At 40.9% G+C, this 17,363-nt stretch overlaps 1 protein-coding gene across 7 annotated transcripts in view; it reads left to right on the top strand.

Moving 5' to 3' along the window:
* mast2 (microtubule associated serine/threonine kinase 2) overlaps positions 1 to 17,363 on the top strand; it is a 205,873-nt gene that overhangs the window by 154,823 nt on the left and 33,687 nt on the right. For 3 of the 7 annotated variants that reach the window (XM_034706245.1, XM_034706288.1, XM_034706282.1), the window contains 5 exons: positions 507 to 598; positions 8,988 to 9,063; positions 10,947 to 10,967; positions 12,411 to 12,489; positions 14,053 to 14,207. In XM_034706245.1, coding sequence (XP_034562136.1) covers positions 507 to 598; positions 8,988 to 9,063; positions 10,947 to 10,967; positions 12,411 to 12,489; positions 14,053 to 14,207 — 423 coding nt within the window. The remainder of the gene's footprint in view (positions 1 to 506; positions 599 to 8,987; positions 9,064 to 10,946; positions 10,968 to 12,410; positions 12,490 to 14,052; positions 14,208 to 17,363) is intronic. The other 4 variants (XM_034706262.1, XM_034706297.1, XM_034706252.1 and 1 more) reach the window with 3 other exon arrangements.

Here is a 17,363-nt window from a genome sequence, read left to right on the forward strand (position 1 = left end):
AAACCTTCCTGTGACTGTTGGCTGTGTTGCACGTTTGCAGCTGTGACTCTGTCTCTCTCATGTCTCTGTGTGTCCTCTGGTGTGAAGGACAGACAGAGTGTGCAGCAGCTCTCGCCTCACTGACACTGTAACATCTGTGAGTTCAGCAGCAGAGCGTCTGCATGACACAAACACTGTCTCATGTGTGTGTGATCATCAGATGTGTGTGTGCAGATAGAGTGGACACCTGCTGTTATTGATGCAGAGCTGCAGGGGGGTTGGTGCTCAGCCGTTTTTGGATTCTGCACAGATGACATTCACGAGAGTTTATGTGCTGAGTGTGTTTTCCTAATGTGGGATTGTAGCTAACAACGCACACACTCAGTGATCAGGAATCTGTGTTTGGTTCATTGCAAAGCTTCTTAAAATTCACAGAATCAAGATGTTGTGCAGACAGAACAGGTGTCATGTTGACTGGATGAGGTGTTTAGATGAATTCACTTCAACTGTGTTTGTTTTGTCTTCAGCTGTCGGACGAGCAACAGGAAGAGCCTGATTGTGACGTCCAGTACCTCCCCCACCCTGCCTCGACCCCACTCTCCTCTACATGGACACACAGGTAACACACACACATGCACATGCACGCTTTATTTTTATTTTTTTTATGTTTAGCAGGACTAAGGTTGAGCATACTATTTAACAGTCACTGGGATTTATTCCCCCCTGTGTGTTTCACTATCACCCTCCAACAAAGCTTAATTACCTCTCAGACTGCACACTGAGCTCAGCACGATCAGGTATTTGATTTGATTTCAGCAATCAATGCAGAGTGCTGCCTGCAGACTTAAAATTGCCCTACTTTTACATCACATTAAAAATTGATGTCAGACGCACTTTTAGCACCTTTCTCTCTTGTTCTTGAAAGTGGGCTGCAGCTAATACAGAGGTGTGACTTCATGCTACACAAGAGGATAACCTCTTTGCTGAAATTGTGCATTCAGCTGTAAACTTTAAGCCACATAGTGATGTAGGGTATTTAATGACTGAACTTGGTAGATCCTTACTTGAACACTTTGTTATAATAAATCATGCAGGGCTTCAAGTAATCCAGCATCGTGCTGGATCTCTGGCGTGAGGCTGTAAGAGGAAAAAGCAGCAACACTCACCACTCTGCTGCTGTACTCAATACCAATCAAATACATGTTCCTCAACCTCTAAGTAGGATATGTGTCCAAAGACCTGGCAAACTAGGCATGGGTCATGATTTTTTAGCACTAATTATTTATTAAAAATCGAAGAGTTAATGTGAATATTATCTCATCTCAAAAATACAATTTTTGATCGTTTTTACCGGTCGAAGATTGTAATACGGTACTCCCGCCAGATGGTGGCTGTAATGCGTCTGACAGCTGTTTGCCAACTGAATTAAATAACAGGAGAAGAAGAAAACTTCAGCAACAGTTGCTGGAAAGACATGTATAGTGGTGTTCGATTACTTATTATCGCCAAATATTGAATTATAGAATTACCAATTGTAGCCAAATTATGAATTATCAAGTTATTAATTATCGCCGAATTTGGAATTATTTATCTAAGACTTATTACAACACTTTGGATGATTAAATTCAAATTAGTGCTAGATTGTGTCTTACCGTATTACAAATGATCATTTAATTATTATAATTATTACAAATGATCATTTAATTATTATAATTATTACAAATTATCATCAAATTTAGAATTGTCATATTATAAATTATCAAATTACCAATTTTTTGCCATTTGTTTAATTATCAAGTTACAAATTATTATGAAATGTGGGATTGTCTAATTATGAATTTACACAAAATTAGGAATTATCGAGAACACAATTATCACCAAATTTTAAATTATGAATGATACATGTCAATATTACTAATGAAAAAAAAGTGATTGAAAGACACAAACCACTCTACCTGGAATACATGTGCGCCACTCATTTTTGTAAGTTTAGACATTTTCTAAGAATTCAAAGATTTTGCACATTTCAGTTAAGGGTTATATTTGGAGAAGGTTTCTGGGTAAATCCTGATTTTGCAACACAGCAAAAAATGTCTCCCTTTTCAACAAATGTTATCAGGTATGGAAAGATTTTACAAACATAGGACTAAAAATATGCAGGAATGTGTTGTAGATGCAGTTTATCATGCCTGCTCTCAACCTCACCGATGTTATGAAGTGTGGGATCTGATGATGTGGTGTTAGTCTGGAAAGCACTCTTTTCAGTGCTTCATATTAGGTCGCTTCAATCTGCTGCTGTTCCGTGTGACACATGAAATTTGCGCTGACAGGATTTTTGTCAAACCTGCTTGACAAGTATGTGGGACCAGCAACCCACACACTCGTCAAATGTAAAGAGAGATGGAAAAGAGATGAATAATAGTGATATTGATTGATGGTGACTGAAGGGGAGAGGGCGAGCGACAGAGTCGAAATATGGATTGGAAGGACAGAATAAAAATGGATCTGTGACAGCGACTGAACGGAGGGAGACAAAGATGAGAAGATGTTAAAATATCGACTATCATATCTGACTCTGCAGACAGAGACATCCTGAGGAGTTGTGTGTGTTTGTCCTTGGCTGACACACACACACACACACACACACACACACACACACACGCATCTCATTTCCTGCTCAGGAAATAAAGGAACTAGCCAACCTGCCAGACAGGCACACTGATACACACACAGACCTTTATCTACAGTTAAAATGTTGCTTGGTTGCAGCCCTGTTGTTTGTTTGTTTATCAATGCATACGAGGACATCAACGTGACATTGCTCAGATTTATTTCAGACGGACTGAGTCTTTGTTTAACTATAACCTTTAACCAAACAAAGATCAAACCACAACCTGCAAAGATTAGCTTCAGTATTTTTGTTTGTTTTTCATTTTTCTGCTAATGCTTCGTTGTCACATCTCATCACACTTTTGTCTACATAAAGTTCAGTTTCTCTGTTCAAACCAAGTGACATCTGTTTTTAAAATATGAAGAGATTCCACAAGTGTTACAAACTGCAGTTCCCCAAGTGTCCACTAGAGGTTGGCATCAAAAGCCCTTAGAATCAGAAGAATCAGAATCAGAATCAGCTGTATTGGCCAGGTATGCTTGAACACACAAGGAATTTGACTTTGGTAAACTGTGCTCTCTTTGTACAAGGCATAAGAATAAGACCTACAAATAAAAATAAAATTAAAATAATAACAATAACATAAGCTATAAATACAAAAGAACAATAGGCATGACTAAGATGTACAGGCTAAAATAATGTGTAAGTGGTGAGTAGCAGTAATATGATAAAGTGCAGTGGTGAGTAGCAGAGGTAGTTTTTACATTATAAAAATAGTAGTTAAATAATACAAATTTAGAAATATGGAATTCTGCTTGGAGAATTGTTGCATTGTATATTTACATGTATATTTACAGAGAGTATTGATCCCACAGGTATGACACTGTTATGGTTTAGTGTTCATCAGAGTGACAGAAAATATTTTAAATGTCTTGGTTCAGTCTGCTACTGTTATGAATGGTTTGGGGTCACATTTTGTTGCAGCACTCTGTCCTTCTGTCTCTCCATCCTTTTAAGCCCTTCATCTGTTTTCCTTCTCCTTCTCCTGCTGTGGCTGCTGTGTTTCCATGGCAACAACACCGCCACTCTAGGAGTCTGCCTCAACGTCTTGATTTTAGAGACACTGCTGATGAGATGTTGCAGATGAATGTTACTTTTTTAGAGCCTGAGAAACTCCTGCACAGTTCCATGTTGATTTGAGGCTTTTAGGAACCAGTGTTTAGTCTGAGCCCAGGCTGAAGTCTCACAGTAAGTGGTATGTAGCTGATTAATATGGAGCACTGGGGGTATTAAATCTTTCCCTTCGTTCCTGTAGACCATTTTAATTCAGAGATGATTGCTTTTTCTTTTCTCTCAATCTCTGCCTCTAATCAGGAATTTCATCATGGTTTCAATCAAGCAACCGTTTGCTGCTAATCAGACGGGAATACCTCAACGTTTTATATCCTGAGGGCCGGTCCTTTCCTTAAGTGACTTTTATTAAATGTTGAGAGTCTGCATAAATCCTTCGTTTCCACATCTCCTTTTTTTCACATCCTTCGTCTCAACCTCTCCATCTCCTCTTCTTCCTCTTGTCCACCCTCCTTGAACTTTCCCGTCCTCTCCCAGCTGACAGCGAGCTGTTATTTAGCAAAAGGGCAGCGGATGATTGACAGCTCTGTGTGCTCTGACTTCTGATGAATCCTGTCAAACAAACCCACGGTTCCTCTTTGTAATTGTAATGAAAGAAAGCGAGGATCGGAGCTTTTCTCTTATTCACTTTCTTGTCACACACTCGGGAGGGAATACAAGTTTTTCTCCTCCTTTCCGCCCCCTCCCCAATTATAGCTGCATTTTGTTATCCCAACCACACTCTCCCCTGAGACACAGCCAACTTGAAGAGGCACAAAGCAGATATTACATTTGCATGTTTCTCATACTGCTGGTATATTTGTTAAAGTAGGTCAGAGTCGCTGCAGTTTGAAGGAAGAAAAGTCTAAAAATGTGACAGCAGAGCAGCTTCAGTTTTCACCTGTCGAGATGAGACACCTACCAGGCGCTCTGAGCCCTGATTTACACTCAGCTCTGCCTCATTATTCAGTTTCAAATCCACACAGGTTCCTCCTCCTGATAAGATGTATAAAACATTACTTAAATAGATTTTAAATCCCCTCAGAGTCTGTAAACCTGTAAAAGACTCTGGACCCCTGTGGGATGAGTGACCTTTGCAGCTTTGGATGCAGGTTTCCTTTTTGCATGCTGGCTCTGTTCCACAGCTGTGACTCGTGACTGGATGTAGGCATTGGCTTAATGAAGATGGATGACACATCTATGCCTTATCCAGTTGTTTAAAGTGAAACCAAAATACCCCTCCTAATGTGCAGATATTTTGAGGTGCATCTTTATCTCTATTTATTAGATCAAGATACTGAAAAACCATGCTGCACTACAAGATTACATCTATGATCTGGGCTTGCTTACATCCAGGTAGTAGAGCATTAGAGCATCATGGCAGCAGACATTAACCAGAGCTACTGCCCAAGGTTTTGAGCCTACAATAGGAAATATTTTGGTCATTCCTTAAACCGATTTTTAACTCTGTTGCCAACAAGTGAGAGTGACAACATTGTTGCCGACTCGATGCACACATCCCTTATCTTAAGGGGCTTTTCGACCAGAACTACTCTTCAAGGAACTAAATTGTTCCGGTGGCCCATTGTTGTCTGCGTTTCCACTGAGGTCTGAAGTCCTGTGGTGATCATGCAAATCAGACCAGTGACGTATGGAGAAAAGATAAAAGTAATTGCACCTCAACGCCAGACCGTTAGAGGGCAATAAAACAAAGATGACGTCATAGAAGGAGACAGACAGGCCGGTGGCGTGACATGCAACACTACAGTTAGCCTGTTAGCACGGAGGAGATTCCTTTTCTGCTGTTTTTGATCATACGTTATGGCATTGCAGATGGAATCGCTGAATCAACACTTGGAATGAGACAAGTACTAGTAGCAAAGCTGCTGGACCCTGTGGAGGTGGTGGCTGACAGGAGGATTATGGCCAATTTGTCGTCTTTGATAACATTTCCTTTTTTTTTTAGATATATATTCTGATAGATTAGATATATATTGACGTAGAGTGGTCTAGACCTCCTATGTTTGAAAAAGTGTCTTGAGATAACGTTGTTGTGATTTGGTGCTATACAGATAAAGATTGATTGATTGATTGTTTCAACACGCCCGAGACGCTAGACTTCAAGCTATTTTAAAAACCATGGCAGAGAGCGACTGATGTTTCGGTTTAAAAAGCAATCTTGTTAATTGGCGACTTTCAGACGTATACATCCCTCAGAAACGTCTTTAGATTATCATTTTATACTTATCTGATAAGGATATTTTGCATTTTAATAAAAACTAAACTAGGATGCCTTCCTGTGGACTCCCTCTGTTTCAACAGCTGTTGTAAACTGGACAAACACTGAGGATCTCAAGTTTACAGGGTCACTCTTCAGACTGTCCACTTGGAGCTAACAGGAACACATTCACGCTATCAGGCTCAAAGAAGACGTTATTAAGTATGTTAAGAGGTTATTAAACTAAGTGAATCACATCTGTGTGGGATTTTATTGTGGACAGCTTGTGAAATAGAAACACTGCGGGTACTCTACCAATCAGAAACGTTCAGTTCCTGGACCTTTAGGAAGTACTTTTCCCCCAAGCAGGGTCTTTTTAGGGGGAGATTAACTACCTCAGAACTTACTTTGGTCCCTGTTCCTGCTGGCGAACACAAATGGTTCCTCAAAAGGTCCCTAGTTCCCCGGGACAGTTCCTGCAGTCGAAAAGCACCTTTACACATACAGGCTAGTTTTCTCATCACTGCAGTGTGGGATTTGTCCTTACAGAGGAAACTGAATTCTTCTGTGTGTTACCAAGCCTTACGTTTTGTCTTAAAATTTAAACACACACATATGCACACACAACTGGATCCATGGAGTGTGACGGTGTAGGGACTGCCCTGACTAGACCCGTCTCTCCGTCACGTTCCTTCAGCATAAATCGATCAAACACACAAGATCACATGTGACGTGTTTCACACTAACAAGCTCCTGTTTGACTAATAACACACGTGTTCATTCGTGTGTGTGTGTGTATGTGTGTGCGTATGCGTGTGTGTGTGTGTGTGTGTGTGTGTGTGTGTGTGTGTGTGTGTGTGTGTGCGCTCTGTCCTGCTGCACATACACTCCCACAGATGCACATCTGACAGGAGGCAAATGTTCATTTTAATATTTGAGTTTCCGCTCAGACGTGCTGCCGAGGAAGAATGCATAATTGATGTGGAAATGTCCGACTACTTAATCTCTGCTCCTGTTTCCGAGGCCGCCAGCTTTTCTTCTCCCATGCATCCATTTAAGTGTGTGTGTGCGTGTGTGCGTGCGTGTTTGTGTTCAGCCTTCATCCTCTCTGATGTTCGAGACTTACTCCCTTTCTTCTTCTGACGTCCGTTTCTTCACTCTCTCGTGTTTTTCCTCAAAGACAGCTCTCTGTAAATTAACTCTCTGCACGTTTTCAGAGGATGTAAACACTCTTTCCTTCTTTGATCTTCATCCACTCTTCTCTGAGGATGGAGAAGACAGATTAGTCGGCCCTCTTCACCTTTCTCCTCTTTCTTCTGAAGAAATGAGACGCTCCATCAAACTCTCACTCTGTGTCCAGCTCTCTCTATCCTCTATCCCATTCTTTCTCTTATCCCTCTCTCTTGATTTAAAATGTCGTCATCGCTCCAGATTCCTTTCTACCTTTCATAAATCTTCCATTCATGCTCTTGAGATGGAAAATGGAGGAAGACTTCACTCTGCTCTCTGCTGTTTCATAGAGGAGCATTATTTCATCTCTTTCTGAACATGCAGGGAGAAATGTCTTCTGCATTTGTTTGAAGCTTGATACTTATAAATTCATGTTCCTCACATAAAAACAATCCTATGAGAATCCCTCAGTTTGGGAGCAGGATTTCCCAGAGTTCATTTCAACTGTTGAATATTTGATCAAACTTCTAAAAAGTTTAATCTCTAGCTCAAAGTCACTGTTAAATGAAACCAGAACAGAGTTTTTATGATAGAGGCAGAAACCTCAAGCAGAACCAGATATATGTTAGACAGACATATAGTGGTGAGATTGATATTAGTAGTTGTAGCAGCTGGAGTCTGACACGTCCACAGCAAGATCTATGGGATCTAAGTTTAGTGGGACAGGAAGACTTAAAGTAAGTGACAGACAGACAAGATCCCAGTGTGTCAGTTCCCCTAGCAGTCTAAGCTTATAGAAGCATAACTAAGAGCTTGTCCAAGCCTGAGCCAGCTCTGACTAGGAGCTTTATCAAAGATGACAGTTTTAAGCCTACTCTTAAAATAGAGAGGGTGTCTGCCTCCCAGACCCTGACTGTATATTCCAAAGGAGAGGGGCCTGATAACTGAAGGCCCTACCTCCCATACCACTTTTGGAAAATTTAGGTATGACGAGCAGGCCTACATGCTGGGAGAGATTTTTGGAGAGGTAATAGGGCACTGTGAGCTCTTTAAGATACAGAGGTCCCTGACCATTCAGAACTTTGTAGGTCAGCAGAAGGATTTTTTTTTCCCCAACATTGTTTTTATTGATTTTCAACAACTTTAGACATACATTTATAAACATTCATACACATATATGTGCATAAATACAATACAGAACACACACACAAACTTATTATTTTGATAAACAGTACTGATTCAGATTGCTGTGTTATAAGGCTCCTGTTTCCAGGTCAGGTTTGAGTTAAGCTTTAGTATCTTACACACACACACACACCTTAGGATTGTTTTAGTTAGAAACACAAGGTGCAGGAATGCCTTTTAACTCATTATTTTGCTTGGATAGTTCTGTCTACTCACAGTCTTTATTTCTCCTTCTAGTATCTGTCATAGATTTGCGCAGCAGCCACTGGCCCTTTTTCAGCTGCAGTTCGCCCGGCTCTTTTGTTGCCTCACAACCTTCACTTCTTGTTTTTCTTTCCTTTCTGTTCCTCCTGGGACGTTACAAACCTTCAGACACCTGACCCCTGCCTGAAGAGAGTTATTGTGTTGTTTTGAAATTTTCCAACAAAGTTATTCTTCTTTCAATCCAACCAGGAGAGTTTTAAAGGAATTGAGTGTCAGCTTTATCATCAAACAACAAGTGACTGACATATCTCTGCTTACTTCACTGTGAACTTGTTTCAATCTGTTCAAAAGTGTTGAGTCACTCTCTCTCTCTCTGACACTTGTGATTTATGGCAGCTCATTTATTTAGTTTGTTCCTCTGATATAAAGCCACGATTTGATGTTGAAACAGAGCAATATAATGCTAACCTTTTTATTTTGTTTCTTCCTCCTCTCCCTCCTCTCCCTCAGGTACCAGCCCTCTGGACAGCCCCCGAAACTTCTCCCCCAACACAGCTGCACACTTCTCCTTTGTTCCTGCTCGCAGGTGAGCCACGCAGCAATACACACGCCCATGCTTTGGCTATGCAGGTGTGTTTGAGAGTCACACCTGGAACACAAAATCAGTGCATCCTTTAGGGAGGGGCAGGGAGAAGCCACTTAGTGCTAAAACATGCCTGAAGAATAAAGGTATGCTGCATGTTCAGGGCTGAGGATCTGAAATTGTGGTGTAGCTGAAGATTCTACTCATCTAAAATGTTGTTTTGATATCATGCTGGCATTCTTGAGAAAAAAAGAGAAGTTGCACAAGTGATCAACAGTTAAAAACTGTGACATAATCGCAGGTTTCGACTTAAGTTGTTACACACATTCACAGTTAAAAAGATCTAAATGAAGCCCTTTTTTTGCAGGTAGTTTTTTTTTTTTATCACAAGCAGCCAGTTCTTGCTCTGTTAAAAGCTGAAATTAATGTTAATTTATGTGAAATAAAATCAAAGTCAAGCTCTTTAATCAGACAGAGAGTGAAGACATGAGAGGTCAGACTGTGTGAGAGAGGCTTGAGCTTTTAGAGTTGATATCTTTGAGACATTTAGAATCGGCTCGTTGGTCTTTGAGCCTGGAGAGTCTCTGGCTGCTGCTGATGATGAGGAGGGAGATGATCAGTCTGAAGCTGTCACTCAAACCAGGATTAATAAACCTCTTATCTGTCTGGGCTCCGTGCACAGACAGTAATTACTGCGAGGGAAGGAGAGCTGAGGAGTGTGTTTGTGTGTGTGTGTGTGTGTGTGTGTGTGTGTGTGTGCGTGTGCGTGTGCGTGTGCGTGCCTGAGTGAGCATTTCAGGACCTGTGACAGTTGTATGCCTGATGTCCAGTAAGGGTTTTAAAAAAATGTGTTAAAATTTCACTCACATCTTCGTTAAGATGATGATGTTTCCATGGTGACACACCTTCCCTGTCACGCTGAACCCTTGGGATATTTCCGTGACAACACCATCACTCTTTGTAACGCAGCCTCTGAGACGTGCAGCAGCCAAAAAGAGCATTAGTGTCGATTTAAATTGGAAATCCGTCTCTGTCCGAGTGTTGACCTCAGTGAGGCAGCTGAGCAGCAGAAGCCAGAGCAGCAGTGACACCATGTGGTAGAGGGAGAAACTACAACTGAGGGGGCTTCACTGTTGAAACAACAGCTTCTTAGATTTGAGTTTTCTATCAGGAAAGAAGAGTTTGGACGTTTTTTTCTTAAAGTCTAAGAATCCTTTTTTTATATGTATAGCTCGTTCTCAAAAAATGTTTTCTTCTTCTTCTGCTACAGAGCATTAAAATGTGTTTGTTGTTTTTTTTGACAGACATGTCTCCGTTTCCTTGAAAAAAAAAAAAAAATACTGAAAATGAATAAAAATAACCTAAAATACAGCATTTCACAGGGTTTCAAAGTTTTTCTGAGAATAAAAATGATGTATGTTTAATTTCCTCATCATGCAACACATTTCCAAAACTCTGTAGCCTCATTAAAGTCTTAAAAAAATGGCTGTTATACATTGATAATAGTGAAATGAGACTGAAAGGTCTATACCCATATTTTGAGGATTAAAGGGACACTCTTTTTTGTATTTTCCCACAAGTTTTTTTGTCTGTCATGGGTCGAATTTTTGACTTCAGAAATAGCACACAAAGCTCAAGCAGTATTATACATTTTTTTATAAAATTGTATATATACATATTTTCCATATAAATATCTTGACTGTAATCAGCCCTTTTCATCCCTGGATGTCTTAAACAAGAATCCAGTTTGTCTCAGTTTATTTTACGACTTCAAATTTTGCAGAAAGAGCCGTAAAAGTGTTTGTGTTGGTGTGTGCATTTAAGTGTGTGTGGCTGACAGCTGCTAACAGCTATAAAAAGAAAACCCCTGTCTCTCTCCCTCACAGCCACGGACACAGGGCTGACAGGTAACCTCTCAGTTTTGACCTCACTGTTTAGACCTTTTGCTTCCTCTTCCCTCGCTGCCACCTCCTGCCCTCCGTCCTGCATGGCTGAGCGCTCGCACACTGAACGACATTAAGTCACCCAGCAGGGTCACTCCTCTTTGAGATCTGGTCTCTGTAAGTTGGCAGACGGGTCATAACATTTTGAGAAATATTAGACAGAAGAGAGTAGGATGGGTCAACAAATCTTTCTCGCCAACCTCACCAAACTCCATTAATAAAAACTGTAATTTAAACTTGCAGATTAGAAAATTGGGGATCGATCTTACTCCCATTTGTTAGTTTTTGTCTGTATGTGTGACATAATTATTGTTGAACTGAAACTCGGGATGTCGCAAAAAGACTAATGTCCCACTAATTTCAATGGAAAATTAAATTCCAGCTAAGGTAAGAGAACACTCAGAAAACTGTTGAAATCGACTAATCTAAACAGAGTCTGCACGTAAATTATGTAAATTGGTTTGCAGGGTATGGCTTCCACTAGCAGAGCTAGCACCACCAGCCTTCAGTTCTCCTTGCAGGTTAATGTCTATTCGCCTGTGCTGGGTAGCCATTGCTGGTTGAGTGGTTGTGTCAGTTTAAGCAGACACAGCCTACATACAACTTTATCTGCATTTACTAGATCAGCTTACTGACAAACTATGTCGCATCACCAGATGACATCTGTCATCTGTGCTTGTTTACATCCGGGTAGTAGAGCTTTATAGCATTATGGTGGTAGTCATTAATCAGGGACAACATATGACTGACATTTCAGGCCAAGTAGGACAAGTAATTCTGACGCTGAATGTGAGAGTGTTGATGTTTGATTGTTTAGCTAGCTAAAAATTCAATCCAAAATAGACCTTTTGAATGCATATGTCACACAAAAACACAGATAAACAAATCAATCATTGCTATAAAAATTACTGTTTTTGTGCATGGAGTTTGGTGGCTTTGAAAACAGTGACGTTATACTACTTTCTAGTCTATCTTGTAGGGATCCTTTCTGTAATGATGTCAGACATATGTAGTTGTTGTACTGAAATAGTTTGATTGGTAATGTAGCAGCTTTTATAGTCTCTCTCATTGCTGTAGGCTGAAGCACCAGAGAAAAACCAGACCAAAACCTTTATATCTATAAATCATTCAAGCCCCAAAGTATGTAAGGATAAAGCCTAGGTTTGAATAATGATCAGTATTTACCCTTTAAAGTCTGCACACTGTGGATTCTCCTCGTGGCTTTGCCTGCACTTTGACTCCATGTCCTCCTTGTGTTTGCATTTTCCCTCCTAAAACAGAACCACTGTCTTTATTCAGTGTCGTGACTCTGCATCTTCCCAACATGGCATTAAATAATATCATATACTCTATAAATCTTGTTTTTTTTTCTTGGTATCTTCATCTGTTTTTTTCTGTCCTGTTCAGGACGGATGGCAGACGCTGGTCTCTGGCCTCGTTACCTTCCTCTGGATATGGCACCAACACTCCCAGCTCCACAGTCTCGGTAAATATCTTTATCATATATCTGCATGTTACTGTATGTATGAATCCCAAAACAACCCAGGAATAAAAGCCTCCTCCTCCTCTTCCTCCACTGACTCTTCTGTAAAGCAACAAGTCAACCAAACCTCCCTTTAGCTATGAAACGGCTCCTCTCTTCTGCTCCATGGTCTCTTTTTACCTCCTTCACTCCTAGGGGCATTTCAACAGGCCCCTCAGGTCTAATCCCTCTACATCACCTTCAGCAGCTCCTTCATCTTCCTCTCTTATACCCCAGTGTGCAGTAACTCTGTACCTGCTGCCTGCAGAAGGAGTCTCAGCAGGCTGTAAAGGCACTGAGCAGAGTTAGCTCTCCAGCTGTAGATCGAGTCTTCTAGCTCAGTTTATTAAAACAGTGGAAAGAGAGATGACTTGTCTGATTAAGAGGACTCCCCTCAGTGATGGTAGATTATTTATTTGGCTGTATAAAGCACCTGAGACGTCAGACCATGCGGAATAAAAGTGGACTGAATACTTAAAGAAATATGATGGTTTTCTTTAGAGGTATAACAAAGTTATGAAAAGACAGTTAGGTTATGAAGTTTGTACCTGCTGCACTTTGAATTCAGTCCTTCAAATGTTGGACCTGTCATAAAGGTCCAGGCGGAGCTTTTCTTGCAGAGTTTGCAGCCTTTCTAGCGATGCCTTTGTTTTTAATTATTCTCATTTGATCTGCTCAGCCAATCAAAGCTTCTACTCAGATCAGCGTTAAGACTTGACCCAAGGGACGTGTGAGATAATACAGACACACTGAGACGATGGGGGAGAGAGAGACACAGCAGGAGAAAATGAAGGAGTCTGGGAGACATGGAACAACATTAGAGCTTCATATCAAGAATGGTTGATTTTTATTGTTATAAAAAAACATGAATAACAGATGAAACAGGGAGAAAAAGAGATCTAAAGGAGTGCATTATAAAATGAGAAACATGGTGTGGGCTTTTGTGAGTTGTAAGCTTATGATCTCAGAAAAATCTGCCTGTAAATCATGAAAATTTAACAAAGAAACTTTGTAAAGTGACTCTTTATTAAATTTTTCAGCTGAAGTTTTATTTGAACCTCCGGGGATGCTTGTTTGAATGAAGACATCAAAGAAAAGATTGAAATCTATTAACTAAACAAACATGAATGTCTACTCAGGCAGTTGCTGAAGTTGAAGTGCTACAGACATTCACTTGCTTTCACAGTATTTTCAATAAGTGAAAACGATAGAATCAAACATCAATTCACACATAACAGAGAAACACACACCATCGAAACAGGACTTCAGATTCTCAGCAGTCACTCTGCAAATGAAGCTTTAAATATAAGAGATACAAGTACACCTGGACTCATCTTACTTCAGCCTAACCTGGCTGTATTGCTGAAGGTAGCCCACCCTACCTGTCCCCTCTTGTAACCAACCCCAACCCCCCCCTTTCCTCACTCATACTGGACTAGCCCCAGTCTCGGCCCAGCTCCAGCCTCATCCCGCAGTAGCTCCATCCTGGTTGTAATCTGTGCTCCCTCTGTGCTCCTCCTCTCACAGTCCTCCTGTTCATCTCAGGAGAAGCTGCACCAGCTGCCTTTCCAGCCCACACCGGACGAGCTGCACTTCCTCACCAAACACTTCAGCTCCGAGAGCATCACGGATGAGGAGGGACGTCGCTCCCCCGCCATGAGACCGCGCTCCCGCAGCCTCAGGTAGGACCTTTACCCAAACACAGTCACTGCCGAAACTATGTGAAAAGATGCTCTTCCTCTGAAGGCCTGTAACTGCTTGAAAACTTGCATTGTAGAAGTTTGGTTTTCAAGATTAGTTGGAACACTCAACTTTCTGCTTAGGTGGATGGCTCAGCCATCTGATTAGGAAACCTCCTTTGCCTCCCCCCTTTAGTGATTTTCCAAACATGTCAGGCTTGTAGGAACTCTTTTATTGAAGTAGAACTTTCTGGAGAGATCTCATCCGGCCTGGAGGAGCTGGAAGACATTGCTCTGAGGAGAGCTGCGTAAACAGACCCTGGATATGCAGAGGAGAAAGGATGGATGGGTGATATTTGCTAACACTTTACCTCTGTGTTTGCACATCTACAGAGGCCTTTAGTGCAGCATTGAATTATATAAGTCTACTGTTTGTTTTCTTGTCCGTCAGTGGACCAGCCTGACTTTGCAACCCAGGTTTTTAATATTCTCCTCCTTCTCTTTCACACTAAAAAAATGCTGCTATATGGGACTGCATTATGTAAAATGTGTTAACAAAAAGCCTCTCCTTTGTTAAACACTATGCAAAAAGATTCAAATAATATGATGCTGTCCACTTTAAAAAAATTCAGTCACAAAAATGACACTCTGATCAAAGCTGCAACTAAGAATCCTGTTTTAGATGAGCTGATGGAGGGGAAATAATCTCTAAGTATTTAAGTTATTTGACATTTTCTTTATCTATCAGTTATAAAAACAAAAGACAGGTCTATCAAGAATAAAAACTCCAGACTTTGCCAACTTTTAAGTTATTTGAGGCTGAATATGAATACAAATAGACCTGACATGGACTTTCCACCATTCTAAGAACATTGTGATGCTTTAAGGGTTTTGTTTTCATGTCAGCTCTCAGAAAGGTCAGACTCTCTCCCCCTGACATGTCCGTGACAGGTGAAAGCCCTCACTGCTCCGATCAGTGACTCTCACCTGTCCACCTTTGGATCCATCTGTCTGTCTTTGTCAGTCACCAGCAGCTTTTAAGAACTGCTTTGACCCTGCAATTTAATAATTGTTAGCCCTTTCTGCATCATCTCTCCTTAAAGGTTTTCTTTATTTCCCCTTGTATTCTCCCACATTTGGTCTCTCACTTCCACCTCGTGTCCAGAAGCTTTTTTCCTTATCTTTCTCAGTGATTTTTGCAAAAAGATATTGAATTCTGTCACCCTCTGAGATGAAAGAAGCAGAGACGGAGTTGCAAGCTGTGTATCTGATGAGGATCCCACTGTGTGCATAGATTGATGTCAGGCTTTTTGGTGTGTGTGTGTGTGTGTGTGTGTGTGTGTGTGTGTGTGGTGTGTGGTGTGTGTGTGTGTGTGTGTGTGTGTGTGTGTGTGTGTGTGCTCTCTCAGGTAATCCTATCGTGCCCTGGTGTGACTTCTCTTTTTTTGTCTCAAAAATAAAAGCGAATAAAAGAAATGTTTCAAACTGACAGCCGAAGAAATTTTGAGAACAAGATCTGTTCAAATATTCCACCTGACAAAACTAAAGTGCAGTAATTACAGAGACGAAGTAGACTGTGAGCAGCTAAATATTCATAGAGGTGTCAATGAAAAGTGTTTGTGCGATGGCCCCACTGTGGCCCCCTCATGGGCAGGCTGGATGAGCCTCAGCAGAGAGCCTGGCATCAAATTAGTCTGCCAGCAGTGAGTGTCATTAAAAAGCTCTTAGCGAGGAGTCTGAGGACCGTCTGCAAGTCCAGATAAATAACCGACAGAGAGCTGTGGAGAGGAGGACTCAGGATTAGGGTCTCGGTTTCATTAGCCGGTGCAATTCTGAATCCCAAATCTCTGAACCCATCTGATGACGATATATGCCTCTGGGATGGTGACCAACTTTTCGATTACTCTCGGGTTGCTAGTGGTTTGCAACAAAGGACTATAAGCCAAGATGTACTTTTCTGTGCGCTGCTTGGTTTACAGTCAAATTAGCAAGTTGAGAAGCGACCCAAATGCAAGTACCTCCTCCAGATATGTCTATAAATCATCCCCAGATTAACAACGACGGGAACTGGGATGTTATTACACTGGATAATGTTCCTCCTGCTTTTGCTCTCCATACAGACTGTTTGTCCTGCAGACACAAAAGCCTGCTGACACCTGATTGGTCACTACTGCAATATGAATACCCTAAATATGATGCCAGTGTTAGGAAAATTTGCTCAAATCTGTAGAGCCAGTTAAAAATTAATGTGATGAGATAGACAGAGAAATGAAATGAGTGACTCGGAGGAGATATGAAGATTGGACCCAGGAGGAGAGTGTGAACAATGAAAATGAGCAGCAGAGCACAATTATATGCAGATTTTACGACTGTACCGTGATTGATGACAGTTACCCTTTTTTTTTAACATGGAGCAGATCTTCTGTTCTTCTCTTTTTTTTTTTTACACAATTCTTCCCTCTTTTTATTGCTGCCTCTGTCCAAGCTCTTATCTCTGAGAGATCTTTCCTTCCGTCCACTCTTCCTCATGTTTTGAATGAGCAAACCACACCCATTAATCACACCTGTGACACTGTTACAGGCTGCTGCACCTCATTAACTTTCTGTGAGGAAGGTCACATTCCTCATTCTGTCATATGTGTCTTTACACGTGTGTTACATTCATAACTGTCCCTTTTCCCATGTGTTAGTGGAAGCAAACTTAGTTTAACTTTTACCTTTTGAGACATAAATCTGCTTAATACTGTGTCACTAAAGACAATCAGCATTTAGATTTCCTGACTTCCTGGAATGCATCTGAAATGATCGCTCCCAGCTCCATTCAAGAAACAAACATTGAAAGGTTTTTATCTCCTCTTCAGGACAGACCTGCCAAGGCGTTTTACTTTCAGAAACAACTAACCTGTAACAACAGATATCAAAATGTTAAATCTGTATCTCAAGGTCTGGATTTTAGTCTGAGAAGGGGTCTGGTTTCTGTCTGTAGTACGAGTAGTATTGACCAGTCAGGTATCAGCAGGCTGTTGTGTCTGCAGGAAAAACAGTCTGAATGGAGAGCAACAGCAGGTGTTTTAAAGTTCTGAGATTAAAGCCAAAATCAAGAAATCTCAGAAAAAAAATGAAGATTCTGTGATGAAGGTCAGACCTAAAATTCAGACA

This window comes from Notolabrus celidotus, chromosome 2, assembly GCF_009762535.1.
Source record: "Notolabrus celidotus isolate fNotCel1 chromosome 2, fNotCel1.pri, whole genome shotgun sequence".
In the NCBI taxonomy this organism is placed as follows: domain Eukaryota; kingdom Metazoa; phylum Chordata; class Actinopteri; order Labriformes; family Labridae; genus Notolabrus; species Notolabrus celidotus.